Source organism: Podarcis bocagei (assembly GCF_964188305.1).
Source record: "Podarcis bocagei genome assembly, chromosome: 2".
In the NCBI taxonomy this organism is placed as follows: domain Eukaryota; kingdom Metazoa; phylum Chordata; class Lepidosauria; order Squamata; family Lacertidae; genus Podarcis; species Podarcis bocagei.
Genome location: NC_138126.1, coordinates 26,058,152 through 26,073,064, shown reverse-complemented (window position 1 = coordinate 26,073,064; position 14,913 = coordinate 26,058,152). Strand labels below are relative to the sequence as shown.

General features: G+C 42.4%; 1 protein-coding gene across 4 annotated transcripts in view; it reads right to left on the bottom strand.

Moving 5' to 3' along the window:
* Positions 1-3,774: 3,774 nt before the first annotated feature.
* QRICH1 (glutamine rich 1) overlaps positions 3,775-14,913 on the bottom strand; it is a 29,110-nt gene continuing 17,971 nt past the window's right edge. For all 4 annotated transcript variants that reach the window (XM_081184779.1, XM_081184782.1, XM_081184780.1 and 1 more), the window contains 7 exons: positions 11,509-11,686; positions 10,569-10,723; positions 9,843-9,957; positions 8,401-8,509; positions 7,385-7,536; positions 5,698-5,788; positions 3,775-4,770 (listed from right to left, as the gene is read on the bottom strand). In XM_081184779.1, coding sequence (XP_081040905.1) covers positions 4,578-4,770; positions 5,698-5,788; positions 7,385-7,536; positions 8,401-8,509; positions 9,843-9,957; positions 10,569-10,723; positions 11,509-11,686 — 993 coding nt within the window. In that variant the 3' untranslated portion in view covers positions 3,775-4,577. The remainder of the gene's footprint in view (positions 4,771-5,697; positions 5,789-7,384; positions 7,537-8,400; positions 8,510-9,842; positions 9,958-10,568; positions 10,724-11,508; positions 11,687-14,913) is intronic.

Genomic DNA, 14,913 nt, shown 5'->3' with positions numbered 1-14,913 from the left:
AATTCCTTATTAAAAACAAACAAACCAACCCAAGGCGCGAGATTCTCCAAAAAAACTGCCATGGGGTGCCAACACGTCAAGCAAGCTGTGCTAACCTGCCTTGGCAGTAGAGCGCAGGCGCCAGTACTCAGCCACTAGCTGCCTCCTTCCCTTCAAACTGGGGAGGGGAGAGAGGGTATCCACTTCGCTTCGCCACTACCCCACCCCGATTTTGGTCCAGAGGCAACCTCGAGAAGTCTTGCAGTAATCAACAACCGTGAACAGTTTTGAGGGATGGCCGGGGGTGGGGGAGAGAGATTTAGTGGAAAACCTTTTTGCAGCAGTTTATCGAGGTACTCGACTGTCCCCCCCCCCCCGCAAAAAGGCTGCTGGGAGGGAGAGGGAGAGAACCACCAGGAGTATTTTGTTGCTTGAGTGCAATAGCCCCTTTTCCACATGGCTCTCTTCCCATTTTCCCCTCACAACTGCCTTTAAAGTAGGCTAGGCTAAGAGTGGTGCAAGGTCGCCCAGGGAGCTCCATTGCTGGGTGATGTGAAAACCCTAGTCTGGCAGTTCTTCCTCGAACAGGCAAACCACTACTCCAGTGTGGTGTAGTGGTTAAGAGCAGTGGACATGTAATCTGGTGAACCAGGTTTGTGTCTCCGCTCCTCCACATGTAGCTGCTGGGTGACCCTGGGCTAGTCACACTTCTTTGAAGTCTCTCAGCTTCCCTCACCTGTGTTGGTTGTAGGGGAGGAAGGGAAAGGAGATTGTTAGCTGCTTTGAGACTCCTTAGGGTAGTGATAAAGGGGGATATCAAATCCAAACTCTTCTTCCAGCCTGTCTCACAGTTCTGGTACTGAAAACCAAATTCGTGGCCTGAGATGTGCTCAGAATTAAGGAACAAAGCATGTCCAAACACCATTACGTAATTATTTTGGCTCACCTTAGCATTCTTGAAAAAGCAAGCAGCTCACAAAAGCTTATACTCTTGTAAATTTGTTATGTCATTTAAAATGCCACAACTCGCTCATCCCCCCCCCAAAAAAAACACACACACACTCTGGTCCAGAAAAGAACCTCAGCATCAAAACTTACCATATTAAAGCTGTAAGGAATTTTATTTTTTCTCATGTGCTTCCACAAGGAGCTCACATTTCCTTTCATCATTAACCACTTTGAGGTGAGCTGAAAGATCATGGGCTTCATAGCCATGGATATTCTCTTCCTCCCACTCCACCCCAGCTAGATACACCTGTGTAAGTATGAAACAAGTCTTCAGAGTTCTCAGATCTAGATATCTGTGCTGCATTAAAATCTCCCCCAACTGCCTTCATTTGCTTGCATTTACATAAGGTACTATATTCTATAGCCCAATTGAATTGTGGAATTTGTTTATATCCAAGCTTGCCTACATAAATTATGTTGCTCAAAAGTTCAGGGAATGAAATTAGGCAGCACTTAGAAATTACTTACCCCTTTTCTAAATTCAAGGACTAGAGGTGCTGTTGAAATAGCATGCATGACAAAAAGTGTGTAGTTTGAAAGCACATCAGTGTTAAGTAGATAGGTACTGCTGCGACGGGAAGGTAAATGGCGTTTCCGTGCGCTCTGGCACTCATCATGATGTCCCATTATGCCTGAGGTGGTTTAGTCATGCTAGCCACATGACCCAGAAACTGTCTGCGGACAAACACCAGCTGCCTTGGCCTGAAAAGTGAGAGGAGCACTGCAGCCCATAATCACCTTTTATTGGACTTAACCATCCAGGGGTCCTTTACCTTTTATTTCATACATACACATGAGGATGCTAGACATCTGTTTTGATCAAAGACAACCCCATGAGAATTACATTGACCCAGGAAAACACATCTGAGGGTCAGGTGTGTTTGAGAGCCGAGAGAGAAAAACCCTTTTCTGGGATTTGGGCTATCTGTTATTCTTCAGGCTTCATGTACTGGCTATTTTTTCCAAGTCTAAAAAGTCCCTCCCCCCTCATTCCAAATTCTGCATTAAAGGAAGGAGAGGCCAATAAAACCTTTAACAGCTAGTAAAGCTGCCCTCTGCTGCAATCTACCTGCAACTGCAGCCTTAAATTTACACACTTTTCAGAAAATGTGGAGATTATAGTAGAGGATTAGAGACTTCAACTCGGGGGGGGGGGGACCTCTGGCCCTCCTGAAATTGTTAGACAGTCCAGCCAGCATGGGCAATGGTCAGGTATAATAGCTGCAGTTCAACAGCAGTAGACCTAAATTTCCCCAGACCTACCTTAACCCCAAACCCAATCTTTAGATTACACTTTGCCACCTTCCCTGCCAAGATTTAACACCAATTTGGATAAACGAGATCTGAATTGTGCCCATTGATATTTATCCTATGTGCCAAGCTTTATCCCCAGCACAAAATTTGATTTTGGTAGTTAATACAGGAATCTCTGGTTATCTGAAAAATACATAGGAGCTACTGAAAGTGAACCCACATGCGAACACGTGCTCCCAGCTTTTCTCCCCTTTCCAAGTTCGGCATTACATGCAACTGTTGTCAAGGAAGACAACAAAGTGGAGCTCCTAAATGCAGTTAATCCAACCCTGGATTAAAATATGATTTGCAGTGGTTATACATAATGCCAAATTCAGATAGAAAGGGGTGCAATGGGAATGGGCCATAGAAGCGTGTAGCAAAATAGCAAAAGCAATTCAATGCAAACAAAGCGTGATGTGATGTACACCAGGTGTGTGTGTGTGTGTTAATTTCACATACACTCATGGGTCTGAACAATTTAATATTTTTTTTAAAATGAATGAATGCTCATTATGCTGCAGCGGTTGAAAAGGGTGGATTCCATACCAGTTATCATTTGGAAATTAAACGAAAATAAAACTGCTTATATCATGACATTATACAAATCTGTGGTGAAACTGCTTGGAATACTGTCTACAGGTCACTTTACATCAGAAAGTATACCGTAGAGCTGGAAAAGTTTAAGAAAGGGGTAACCAAAATGCTTTAAGGGCTATGGCAACTCCCCTACGAGGAAAGATCACATTGAGGCTTTTTAGTTTAGAGAAAAATGAGCAAGAGACATAACAGAAGCATGTAACATTGTGCATGGTGTAGAGAATGTGGACAGAAAGGAGTATTTCTACCTCTCTCATGATACTAGAAGTTGGGGATATCCAAGGAAGCTGAACGCTGGAAGATTCAGGAAAGAATGTCACACATCACAGAGTTCAACTATGGACATCACTCCCACAAAATGTAGTGTGGCCACCAATCTGCATGGCTTTAAAAGAGGTTTAGAGAAATTCATGGAGGAGGAGGCTATCAACAGCTACTCGCCATGATTGCTGTATATTACTACATCCAGTCTCAGGGGCAGCATGTCTTTGAACACCAACTGCTGGAGCGACATGAGTGGGGAAAGTACTCATGTTCAGTGGCAGACTTCCAAAAGGCATCTGTTAGGCCGCTGTGGGAGCAGGATGCTGGGTGATGCTGGGCCTTCACTCTGATCCAGCAGGACTCTTCAGGTTACAAACGCTTCGAGTTACTAAAGCAAGTAGTAGTACCTCGGGTTGAGAACTTTGTCCCAGGGCGAGAACGGGAATTGCACGCCAGTGGCGTGGCGGCAGCAGAAGGCACCATTAGCAAAAGCACGCCTCAGGTTAAGAACGGGTTGAGAACGGACCTCCGGAACGAATTAAGTTCATAACCCGAGGTACCGCTGTACTAATATTCTGTGGAAACCTTTACATTTGTTCCCCCCAAATAAACACACATTGTTCAATGGCATGTTGAAAAGACGTGCTCGTCATTCTTAATAAACAACTAGCATAAGAATACATTAAGAGAAACAGGGTGGTATCTTTATATGATACACAAGTGTATGTTACAAGAATTCCATCAGGCACAGGAGCCTCAAGGTTTTAAGGCCTCAACATCAGGCCAAGAAAGAAAGAAAGAAAGAAAGAAAGAGAGAGAGAGAGAGAGAGAGAGAGAGAGAGAGAGAGAGAGATTGAGAGAGAGAGAAGTGTGGTAGTTTGTACTTAACATCTAAAAATGTCACTTTTAAGTTCTTAATAGAAATAGTTTTGCTTTTTCCTTATAAATCATAATTGCAGGTCACTCTCCTCTCCCTTCCAGAACATGTCAGTTTCGAAGCACAAGGAAACTGCAAACTGCCTCTCTTGGCCAATATCCACCATTTCCCGCTCTTTCCAAGTGCATGAGCTCCAAAGCAATGGCCCAGCTAGGCCAAGTCCCTCAATTAGATTTGTTTCATTTTCTTCACATCATAAAAAATCCCAAAGTCAATCTACAGCACCTCACAGCTCCCAGAGAAAGAACGCAGCCCCCAATGCGTCCAGAAGGCTGATGCAGTTGGGTCAGATACACAATGGGGAGGGTCTCCTTTAAACAGAAGAAGCCTAAAAGGGCTTCATAACTACACCAATTTAAAAAAAAAAAAACCAGGAAAAAAACCTTAGGCATCTCCTTTAGTGTAAAAGGCTGTACAATTGATCCTGGCCTTATGGCCTGGCCTTCCCTCCCACCCTGTCCTACCCTCACCCTTTTTCTGAGTTGGGAGGGATGCCTTAGTGCATGGTGCTGGCATTCGCCACAGCAATAGCTGCCTGAATCTCTCGTATCACCAGAATCCGGGTGAGCATCTGCTCCATCTGCTCTCGACTGATTGGCTGGATGGAATACCAGATAGGGCTGTTGGGAGCCACCACTGGTTCAGGAGTCAAATAGAATGTATCGTTCCGGCCTTTCACGCTCTGGGGGCTGAGAAGACAGAGAATATCGTTAAGTAATTACTTTGACAGCATACACTTGAAACAGCTATGAACACTATCTTACAAACATCTACGTTTTTGCTGAACCGCCAAAGGTTCCACATGTAACACAATACAAAAAGTGACGTCCTGATCATTTCAACCTCCATTTTACAACAGTTTAAGCTGGCTGTGGCATTGAAGACTAAAACTGGAGAGTTAGGACAGGCCTTCCCATGAGGTTTTCTGCTCTAGCACCTGTCTCCCCTCTTATGTCTGCCCCCCCCCCCGCACTACATCTGCAACTCTAGCCTTTGGTAATACATTTCAAGGTATTCGAAAAAAGGGTGAATTGTGAGTGCACAGGAATTCAGGTTGTATCTGAAATGCCCAATTTGTACAGTGCATTCTTTACATTCTACACCACAGACTTCTCACACTAACTTGGGGATTTCACCGGGCTTTGGAAATGAAGAGCAAGTCCAAAAATGTTTTTAAAGACTAGAAACTGCCAGTCACTAATCGACATGTTGGGCACCTTTTTCCACAGTGCCACACCAATATACCTCCATCTATTTTATAGACCTCTGCCAGGGACATCAAGTTCCAGTTAACTCAATACAAAGTGTTTGCCCACTTCAAACACACTATGTTATATACCCAAACTCTTTCCAGTAAAACACAGTGTCAAGAGTTATGCGATGCCCAGCATTTAAAATAAAATAAAATAAGCTACACTACAAGCCTCTCAATAGGCGTGCCATTAAGTTTGCATTTTTGACAATTCAAGTAGGAAGCATAAGGTAGTCTTCTTTATACAAGGTCATCACTCCAATAAATTAATAGGTAAGTTTGATTAAAACAGTAGAAAGTACACACAAACCCTGAACATCCAGATAGTTATCCTTCTGCGGCTCTGGATGTCAGGAACACTTACCATTTGAAGAGGTAGAAGTCATAGAGCTTTATAGGACACCTCAAGGGATTCTCTGGGTTCTCTGTCTGCTCTGCATACATGTCATCAGTAACTGCAAGTCAATCCCAACAATACAGACCATCAGAAACCTTGAAGTTGATGTGAGTAAAACCTAAGTAATCCCACAATTTGAAAAGATGGGACACAGCAACACAATGGCTTTCTTGCTGCAGATGGACAACTATTATGTTACCATTAAACGAAGAACACATCCACTTCTACCTGTGCTTTTTTGTAGTTCTGTTTACATCCAAACATAAATACCTCAGTGTGTTGTCTAGTTTTTAGCAAGGAGGTAGGAGTCCTACTTATCAAAAAGCATTCCAGGAACAGTTTGGTGGTCAAAGTTTCACCTTCTTTGCAGTAGGATCCATGGCAGTATCATTCATGTAAAGGTTTTCCAGCTGGACTAAAAGGTCCCAGTCTTCATTTTAAACCTATCTTTAGCTGTTTTATGTACTGTTTTAAAACTATTTATAGCTGTTTTTATGGTATGTTTCTAAACTGCCCTGAGACAAGTGTAAAAGGTAATAAATAAAGAAGAAGGAAAAGCAACTGGGGCTCCACAGAGACTCTCTGAATTAACAGTAACAGAACTGTGCCCCCAAGAGCAGCCCAACATAAGTTCAGGGGCATATAAAGCAAGGAAACAAGCACCACTACACTGTCATCTCAGAAGCTTGGCATATCTAAAGCTTTTAGATGCTGTTTTGATACATTTGGGATGTGGGTGGCGCTGTGGTCTAAACCACTGAGCCTAGGGCTTGCCGATCGGAAGGTCAGCAGTTTGAATCCCCATGACGGGGTGAGCTCCTGTTGTTCAGTCCCAGCTCCTGCCAACCTAGCAGTTCAAAAGCACGTCAAAGTGCAAGTAGATAAATAGGTACCGCTCTGGCGGGAAGGTAAACGGTGTTTCCGTGTGCTGCTCTGGTTTGCCAGAAGCGGCTTAGTCATGCTGGCCACATGACCCAGAAAAACTGTCTGCAGACATACGTCAGCTCCCTTGGCCAGTAAAGTGAGATGAGCGCTACAGCTCCAGAATCGTTCGCGGCTGGACTTAACTGTCAGGGGTCCTTTACCTTTTTTGGGGGGAGGTACATTTAATTAATATTCCATTTTCCAACCACAAACAACTAGCTTTGATATAACCCAATTAATAACAGTAAGCTACACACATGCACTCATTTCAGTAAATGCCAGGGTAAGACAGCAAAGGACCTTCAATAAAATGTATGAATGCAAAGAAATATTTTTGTTTGCAGAAAGTAAGAGAAAAGCGTCATTACCAAAAGAAAAAAATCCCCACTGTGTGCTACAGTTGACCTTCAGGGATGATGGCATCTGCAACAGGACTTGCATCTGCAGATCAAATACCTGTGATATCTCATAATAAAGTTCCATGATATAGCAAGTCCCAGTCCCACAAGGTGGCTTTGTAATCAATCACCATTAGCACCAGAAATTGTCTAGCCATACTCACCACCCAGGCTTACTGGGCTGCAAATTTAATTACAAATCCCATTTTTTTGTCTTCCTTTAATCCTGTGGTTCTCTCTCCCTCTCTCTCTCTCTCTCGAGAGAGAGAGCCGCAAAACAAATATGATCAGCTACTTAAAGCACAGCTTTATTTTTCCATGTTAAGTTCTACCTTTCTGGCCTGCCTGGTGTATGCCAAGTGCCTTCAGGTACCGGATGCTCGTACTCTTATCCTTGGGATTGGAAGGGTTCTTCTTGGTCTGCCTCAAAACCTTTGAAAAGGCCAACTTCATATGCTGGTCTACTGTTTTCAGCAGGAAGTATCTGAACATCAAGTGGAAAAGGTGGAGGGCACAGATCAGTTAAAGATGCACAATAAATCTTAACTTTTCCAACACTGGCAGAAAAACCTTTTTTCCTATCAGGAACAAAACAAGGCTCTTAATAGCCAACATTTGATGGCGTGTGAGGTTTTTGAAACGTGCATTTATTTCAACAGACATATACAGTTCAATAGACAGCTCATCTGGCATGTTTTATAAGCAATAGTTAGCATCAAATGGGTGATGTGAACTGAGAAGGTAGTCATACAAATCCATGAAGGATACAGCTAACAATGGCTATTAGTCTCAATAGTTAAATGGGATCTCCGTATTTTGGGACAGTATAACCCAAATAACAGGAAGCGGTCGCAGGATAGAGCACCAACATCATACTTCTGTGAACTCCCAGAAACACTGGGCTGGTCACTCTGGAAACAGAATGCTAGACTGATTGCTGTCATGCATTCAAAGATTGATTATACTTACACACATACACACACATGTGCGTGTGAGAGTGTGTGATAGAGAAACTTAGAACAACCACGTAAAGAAGTCAGAACTATGACCATACTGTTTTATGGGCTAATAGCCGTAAATAAATGAATGAATGAATGACCATACTGCACACTGGGGAAGACTTGATTTTCCCATGGCCACCTAGTAAGTTCACTGAAGAAGGAAGACTGGAGACCTGCTGGTTCACTGGTTCATCTTGTATTTAACTATGCCAAACTAGCTCTGATAGCTCATACCAAAATGCATCTAAGTAATTCTTCATTGGTAGTTTGTGCTCACATGTGCACATTAATTCACAGTTCACTAAAGAATAGGCTTCCACAAAGAAGGCATCTTTATTAGTACTTACTTTGTGTTAAAAAACATGAGCGTCGTCAGCAAGGTGGCAGGAGAGTGAGCTCCAAGCTGCTTACACTCCCACAGCATCTCTTCTGTCACATGGTTTGGAAGAACATAGCCTGTGAAGATCAGAAGATAATTTCAACAGATGTATGGAAACCAAGCAGCATCTCCAATCAATTACCCCAAAGTTCCTATTAAGAGAGAAAACTAATTTACAAAGGTTTGACTAGCGACAGCAGCTCCTACACATAGCATACATTTCAGTTAATGACATCAAGTCTAATTAGCTGGTTTGATGTTTCTAACAAATAGTTTGTAAGTACAGCTTATTTGGATACAACTCAGAATAGTCCCAATGACACTGATGGACCTAAGTTAACCATGTTAATTACTTTTAGTGTGCCCGAGAAGATTGTTTGACCTTATGTAGCTCTGTATCATTATACACTCAAAAATACTTCATGCTATCTTGTTGCAACTACTATGCAAGCCTACCATTCCACAAAGATAAAGGCAGAGACATTGGCTTGTCTAACTTATGATGCCCTAAACATTCTAGAACCAGTTCTCACAGAGCATGCCACTTCCTCAAAAAATCAACAACTTCAAATTCCATCTCACCAGAACAGGCTTTATGAGCAGAAGACCTTTCTCAATTAGCACCCCAGAGCTTTGGGACACTTCTAAGAGTTATTCATTTGTGCTCCCACTCTCTCATGACATTCTGGAAACAGATGAGGACTATTCTGTTCTGCTTCTGAATGTTAGCCTTACCATACATTTTCATTGTTTCAAGCTCTGTTATAAAATTCCACCATATGGGCATCAGATCAGTAGAGAGTTTGGGCAGATGTAAGAAGAGAACCAGATACCTGGGATGAGCCCGGCAAAAACTACAGCGAAGGCTGCACAATGTGTGCCCAGATGTGGTTCCATCCATATTGAATACAGTGGTACCTCGCAAGACGAAAAACTTGCAAGACGAAAGAGTTTTTCGTTTTTTTAGTTGCTTCGCAAGACAAATTTCCCTATGGGCTTGCTTCGCAAGATGAAAACGTCTTGCAAGTTTGTTTCCTTTTTCTTAAAACCGTTAATACCCAGGAAACCATGCTTCGCAAGACGAAAAATTCGCAAGACGAAAAACCTCGCAGAACAAATTAATTTCATCTTGCGAGGCACCACTGTAATGCAAGTTTGCATTTTGTACTATAGACAATACATTGGAAAGTGACAATATGGGTCCAGCTATACAGGGATACATGTTACTTCTCTGCAGAAAAGCAAGGACAATTTGGGGCCTAGAAGTCTAGTACAAAAAGCCATTATTTGAATTTATTGCAGATTCTTCCTAGGTCAATTAAGGGAGCATTCTTCTTCAAATGTTCTCTGAGGACCGTTGTGTCTAGACAGTGGTCACCAAGCCTATCTGTGGACTGAAGAGTCTCTTACCAAGAGGAGTGACCCGAGGCTGCACCTCCTTGAGCACTTCATGTAACCACTCAGTGAACCGTATGTAATATAGATCAGAAAAAATGTCATCGACTCGCCCATTTTCAAATAGATACTGCAAGAAACAGGTACACAGAGGTCAGGCAAACATGCTCCTCATAGAATTTTTTTTAAAAATAAAAAACAATCAGTTAGTTAGACTGTCTGTGTGTTTGAAGTGCACATGTGAAACATGAGGATTAGAAATCCTTCACCCCCCTGCTGACAATAGAGATTAGGAATCACCTAACAAACTCAACATTAACTCTCTAGGTTCAGTTTTACTTATCACGCCTTCCTATGTAAATCCCATAGTGCACAACAAACACATTTATTCAAAGAGCCTGAAAGGCTAGGCCATGAAGCACCTGAAACTGAGTTTAATGGGATTACTATTTACAAAGCATTAAAGTGATACTGGGCTAATTTCCAGAATTTGCAGCTATTAATAGTTTGTTTCTATGCACAATAATTATTAGAGTATGTTTAGTAATGTGCCACTCTAAAGATCAGAACAGCATCCAGTCAAGAGTTATCAAGCGAAAGAGAAAACTAAGGATCTCAGGAGTGGAAGCCAATGTCTGCCTCTCTCACTCCAGCCTTGCACAAGAATCCTCCTAGGGACAACATATGCCTAGCATACCAGTTTTAACATTGTTTGCAGCAAGGGTTTTCAAAATACCATACCTTTTGAATACACAGGAAGATATAGTACAGAACCTCTGGATCATAGGGTTCACCTTCGCTGTTGCGAGCTTCACGAGTCATTAAGCACAGCCCATAATTCAACTCTGCTACAGCAGAGGATATGAGATCTTCCTGGAATCTCAACAGCTGGCGTCCTGCAAACCACGGCACAGAAGGTTACTAATTGGCATTTCTCAACAGAGATGTCCTTTTTGTAGACTCAATCGTGCTTTCCCGCTGCAACCTTCCCAATAAGCCTATACTGTCACTTGCAAATATTTCTCCTTGTCCCCAGCATATATAAAGGTACCCCAAAATTTGCTTCAAATGGAAACTGAATGGATTTCAAACACACAACTTGCCACTCAGATAGTAAATTGACAATTCAAAATTGTTGAATATTCCTCAATAACAATGGGAAGGAGTCTGAGGTCAGAATACCAAGAGACAATTCAAAGCATGACTGACATTAGTATCCTTTTAAATCTGTATTGCTGTGTCAATGAAAAAAATCCTGGGTGCCACAAACACTGCATATAAGCTTAACTGTTTTTAAAGTTAACAAGGCTTTTGTATTTTTATTTTAAACTTTAAACCTAACATACATAATGAAAGTTTGCCTTGCTTTGTAAACACACCAAAACAGATTCAAGAATGCAGCTAAGAATGAAATCAGCAAGAAGAGCAGAGACTCCATCACTTAGCAGAAAAGTTATTAGAGAATGAGCTGAGCTGCCTGAAAGGAAAAGTTAAGCCCTGATCATTAGCAAGAACTCTAGAAACTGTTGATTATAGTGGCCTACACACACTCACTGTATATGATAACCCACCCAAAGCCCTTGTAATTCAGCAGCCTATAACACTCTAACTAATCTTTACAAAGCAAAAGATTCCTATTGTTTGAAAGATGGAGCAGTACTTCCCTGCTCACAACACTTACTGCCAATAGGTGCAAGCCTGTTCTGAGCCTCCTTCTCCAGCTCTGCATTTTTAGTCTGTGCCCAGCTCTTCCACACTTCTAGTCCCTCTTCTGGCTTGAGAGAGTGTGGAAGGAGAAGTTCAGGTGAAGGCTGAGGCTGTGGTTGCTGCTCAACTTCAGCAACCTGAACAGTTTGAGCCTGTGGAAAAAAGTCAATTCTGATCACATAGGTATGAAAAGCTTTTGCTTACCAGTAGTGTAGCATCTTCCTCCAGCCTGCAGAACTACTCACCTGACTTCAGTTCATTAGAAGAACTGTACTATATTTGATTTACACCCTGGCAGTTTTAACTGAACGGTCCTCCAGGCGGCTTATAAAATATTTCAATAAAGAGAAGTAAAGATAATAAAAATGGTAATCTTCACAGGAGTTGGGTTCAGGCTGTTTGCTCTTCATTTAATTCTAATACTCAGAAGCCCCTGATATTTCGCTACAAATACTAATCACTCTCAATTCCATGTAGTTAGCTTGCTACCTCATGACCACTGTGAACCCGTCTTACAAAGTCAAAATGCAGAATCAAAACCCTGTGTAACATAGTGGCTACTGCCTTTGTTACAGTGGTGCCTCGCAAGACGAAATTAATCCGTTCCGCGAGTCTCTTCGTCTTGCGGTTTTTTCCTCTTGCGAAGCACGGCTATTAGCGGCTATTAACGGCTTAGCGGCTATTAACGGCTTAGCGGCTATTAACGGCTTAGCGGCTTTAAGAAAAAGGAAACAAACTCGCAAGAACTCGCAAGACGTTTCGTCTTGCGAAGCAAGCCCATAGGGAAATTTGTCTTGCGGAACGACTCAAAAAACGGAAAACTCTTTCGTCTTGCGCGTTTTTCGTCTTGCGAGGCATTCGTCTTGCGAGGTACCACTGTAGTTTGTTGCAACTACAGAGGTCTAGTTCAGAGAAGATAAGCTGCGCCACCCCAGCCCCGCAAAAAGACCATGGTTTGTTGTCAAGTTCAAGCATTCCTTCCTCTTCTAATGAGGCCAGTTGCAAAGCACACTGCTAATTTCTTAAAACCAGTTTTCCATAAAGTTACTTCAATTCTGGTTTGTGGGTTGCTGTCAAACCAGTTTCCTAGTTCAGACATTACTGTAAACTGATGTAAGAAACCGTCTTTGCAGCTGGGTACAAGAAGGAGAATATGTCAACAAACCTTGAATAATTAGAGATAAAACAGAGTGAACAGATTGCCCTCTGCTGGGGGAAAGCTGAATGCTAATCATTTTAGAAAATACATCTGCTAGCACAGAAACACAGGATCTGAAGGTCACTGCATCATCAGTTTGCCCACAGTTCTAAGTGCAATATTTCCATTAGAATAGATTTTTGTACAAGGCGGCCCTGTGCCTAAGAGTAGCATACTATAAAGGTGCCCTGCCAAACTGTGATTTTGTATCTTAATGCTGGCCAGGCAATTATTATAGTTTTCAGTTACAATCCTTTTGACAAAACAAGACAATAGTAATAAAACCAAAAATAAGGCTACCTACCTACCTGGATGTAGACTACGATCAGAACAAAACAATGTGATAGCAAAACATGAGAATGCTTCGGTCATTGATTATACACACTTACCTAAAGTCTTAACTAACCAAAACAACAGGGAATAAGGCTAATAGCTTAAGTTTTAAGTTTTAATACAGGGGTCAGCAAACATTTTCATCAGGGGGTCAGTCCACTGTCCCTCAGACCTTGTGAGGGGCTGGACTATATTTTTTGGGGGGAGGGGGAATGATGCAAGAGCACCATGAGCCCTAGTGGCTGCTTACCTGTGTCTTGCGAGTGGCAGGGGCTAGTGGCGGCAGTGAAGGGACGATGAGCGGCATGCGAAAGGGCTCCAGAGAGGGGCTGCTTAAAACGGCGGCCGCTCGAGCGCTGCTGCTGCTGCTGGCACCAACAAAGCCCAGCCCCCTTCCTCCTCTAGGCAGGGCAGGGAGAAGCCAGGAGGAGGGGGGAGGCGCCAGCGCCACCATGTGAGGGAGAGGGAGGGAGAGGGAAAGAGCGCAAGCGTTGGCAATCCATGCAGCAATTCCTGGACCGTCCGCAGGCCGGATCCAGAAGGCAATTGGGCCTGATCCAGCCAGCGGACTTTAGTTTGCTGACCCATGTTTTAATACTTGACCCCCTTCCATATTTGACATGCCTAGCAGTGAGAGGGCAAGAAAGCATAAACATTTAGAAGTTTGAATAGCTTAACTGAAACCTATACAAGACTGATAGCAGTGCCCTGCTCCCAATTTCTTATAATCCTTCTCTTCTACTTTTTCCTTCCCCTCTTTTCATATCCCACGTTTAACATACAATTCATTCATTTTAAATGGTGCATTTTCAGTTCAAGAGGAATTGAGCTAGTATTTTGACATTATGATAAAAACCTCTAAAGCAGGTGTGGCTAACCAGTGGCCCACCAGATATTATTGAGAATACTTCCATCATTCCTGACCATCAGTCACAATGGCTGGGGGCAGTGAGAATTGTTATCTGAGCTGGGACACAGGTTAGCTCTAAATTGTGATCAATATATGAGATCTTATAGTAAGAATACCCCAGCAGATTAAAAAAACAAAATAAGAAGCCGATTCCACATTGAGCCTCTGGATCAGCAAATTCTGCCTACAAGAAGAATGCTGAGTCACAATAGCTCCTCAGCCAATCTCTGTGCTTAATTTGAGCAGTCTGAACTATTAGCAATTTTGAAAAAGGACTGGCTATCAATAGAAGATAAGGGCAGTAACCGCCACATGATTATGCCAAACTCTGCCTCGATTCTGTGCCTTCCTCAATCCTTACAGTGTCATTTTGTGACTGATGAGTCTCAGTAATTTTCTGCCTTCTCAAGTAAGCACTGAGGGTAGTAAGTTTGAGAACTCCTGCTCTATTTTAAACTACTAAGGTTAAAAGCAACAGCAGCTAAGGAATCTTCTGAGTTTTTAATATCTCAAAGACCCAACTCTAAAAGCTGTGATCAGAATAATCTCCCTAGAAGTATACACTTGCACCCCCAAAACAATAATAGCTTTTAATTTCTATTGCTAGTCTCAAGAGCCATTCTGTTTTAGCTCCCAATTTACTAAATATATAGTTGGTACTTTACCAAGCAATGTTGATAAAGTTACTGTTGTGTAAGATCAATTCTCTAATGTGAAAATTGTTCCAGTGGGGTAGATGGCACACAGAAAGTAGTCTTGTTGAAGACAAAAGAAATGCAAGAAACAACATGGGAGTTGAGAAAATTTGGCGATGCTACTGGACCCAACAAGGATTGGCCTCAGTAAGTCTAGAACAAAAAACTTGCAATCTTCTACATGCTCTAAGACAACATCAAAACCCTCCTAAAATCCCATGGACTAATATCAGAGTAGCTGTG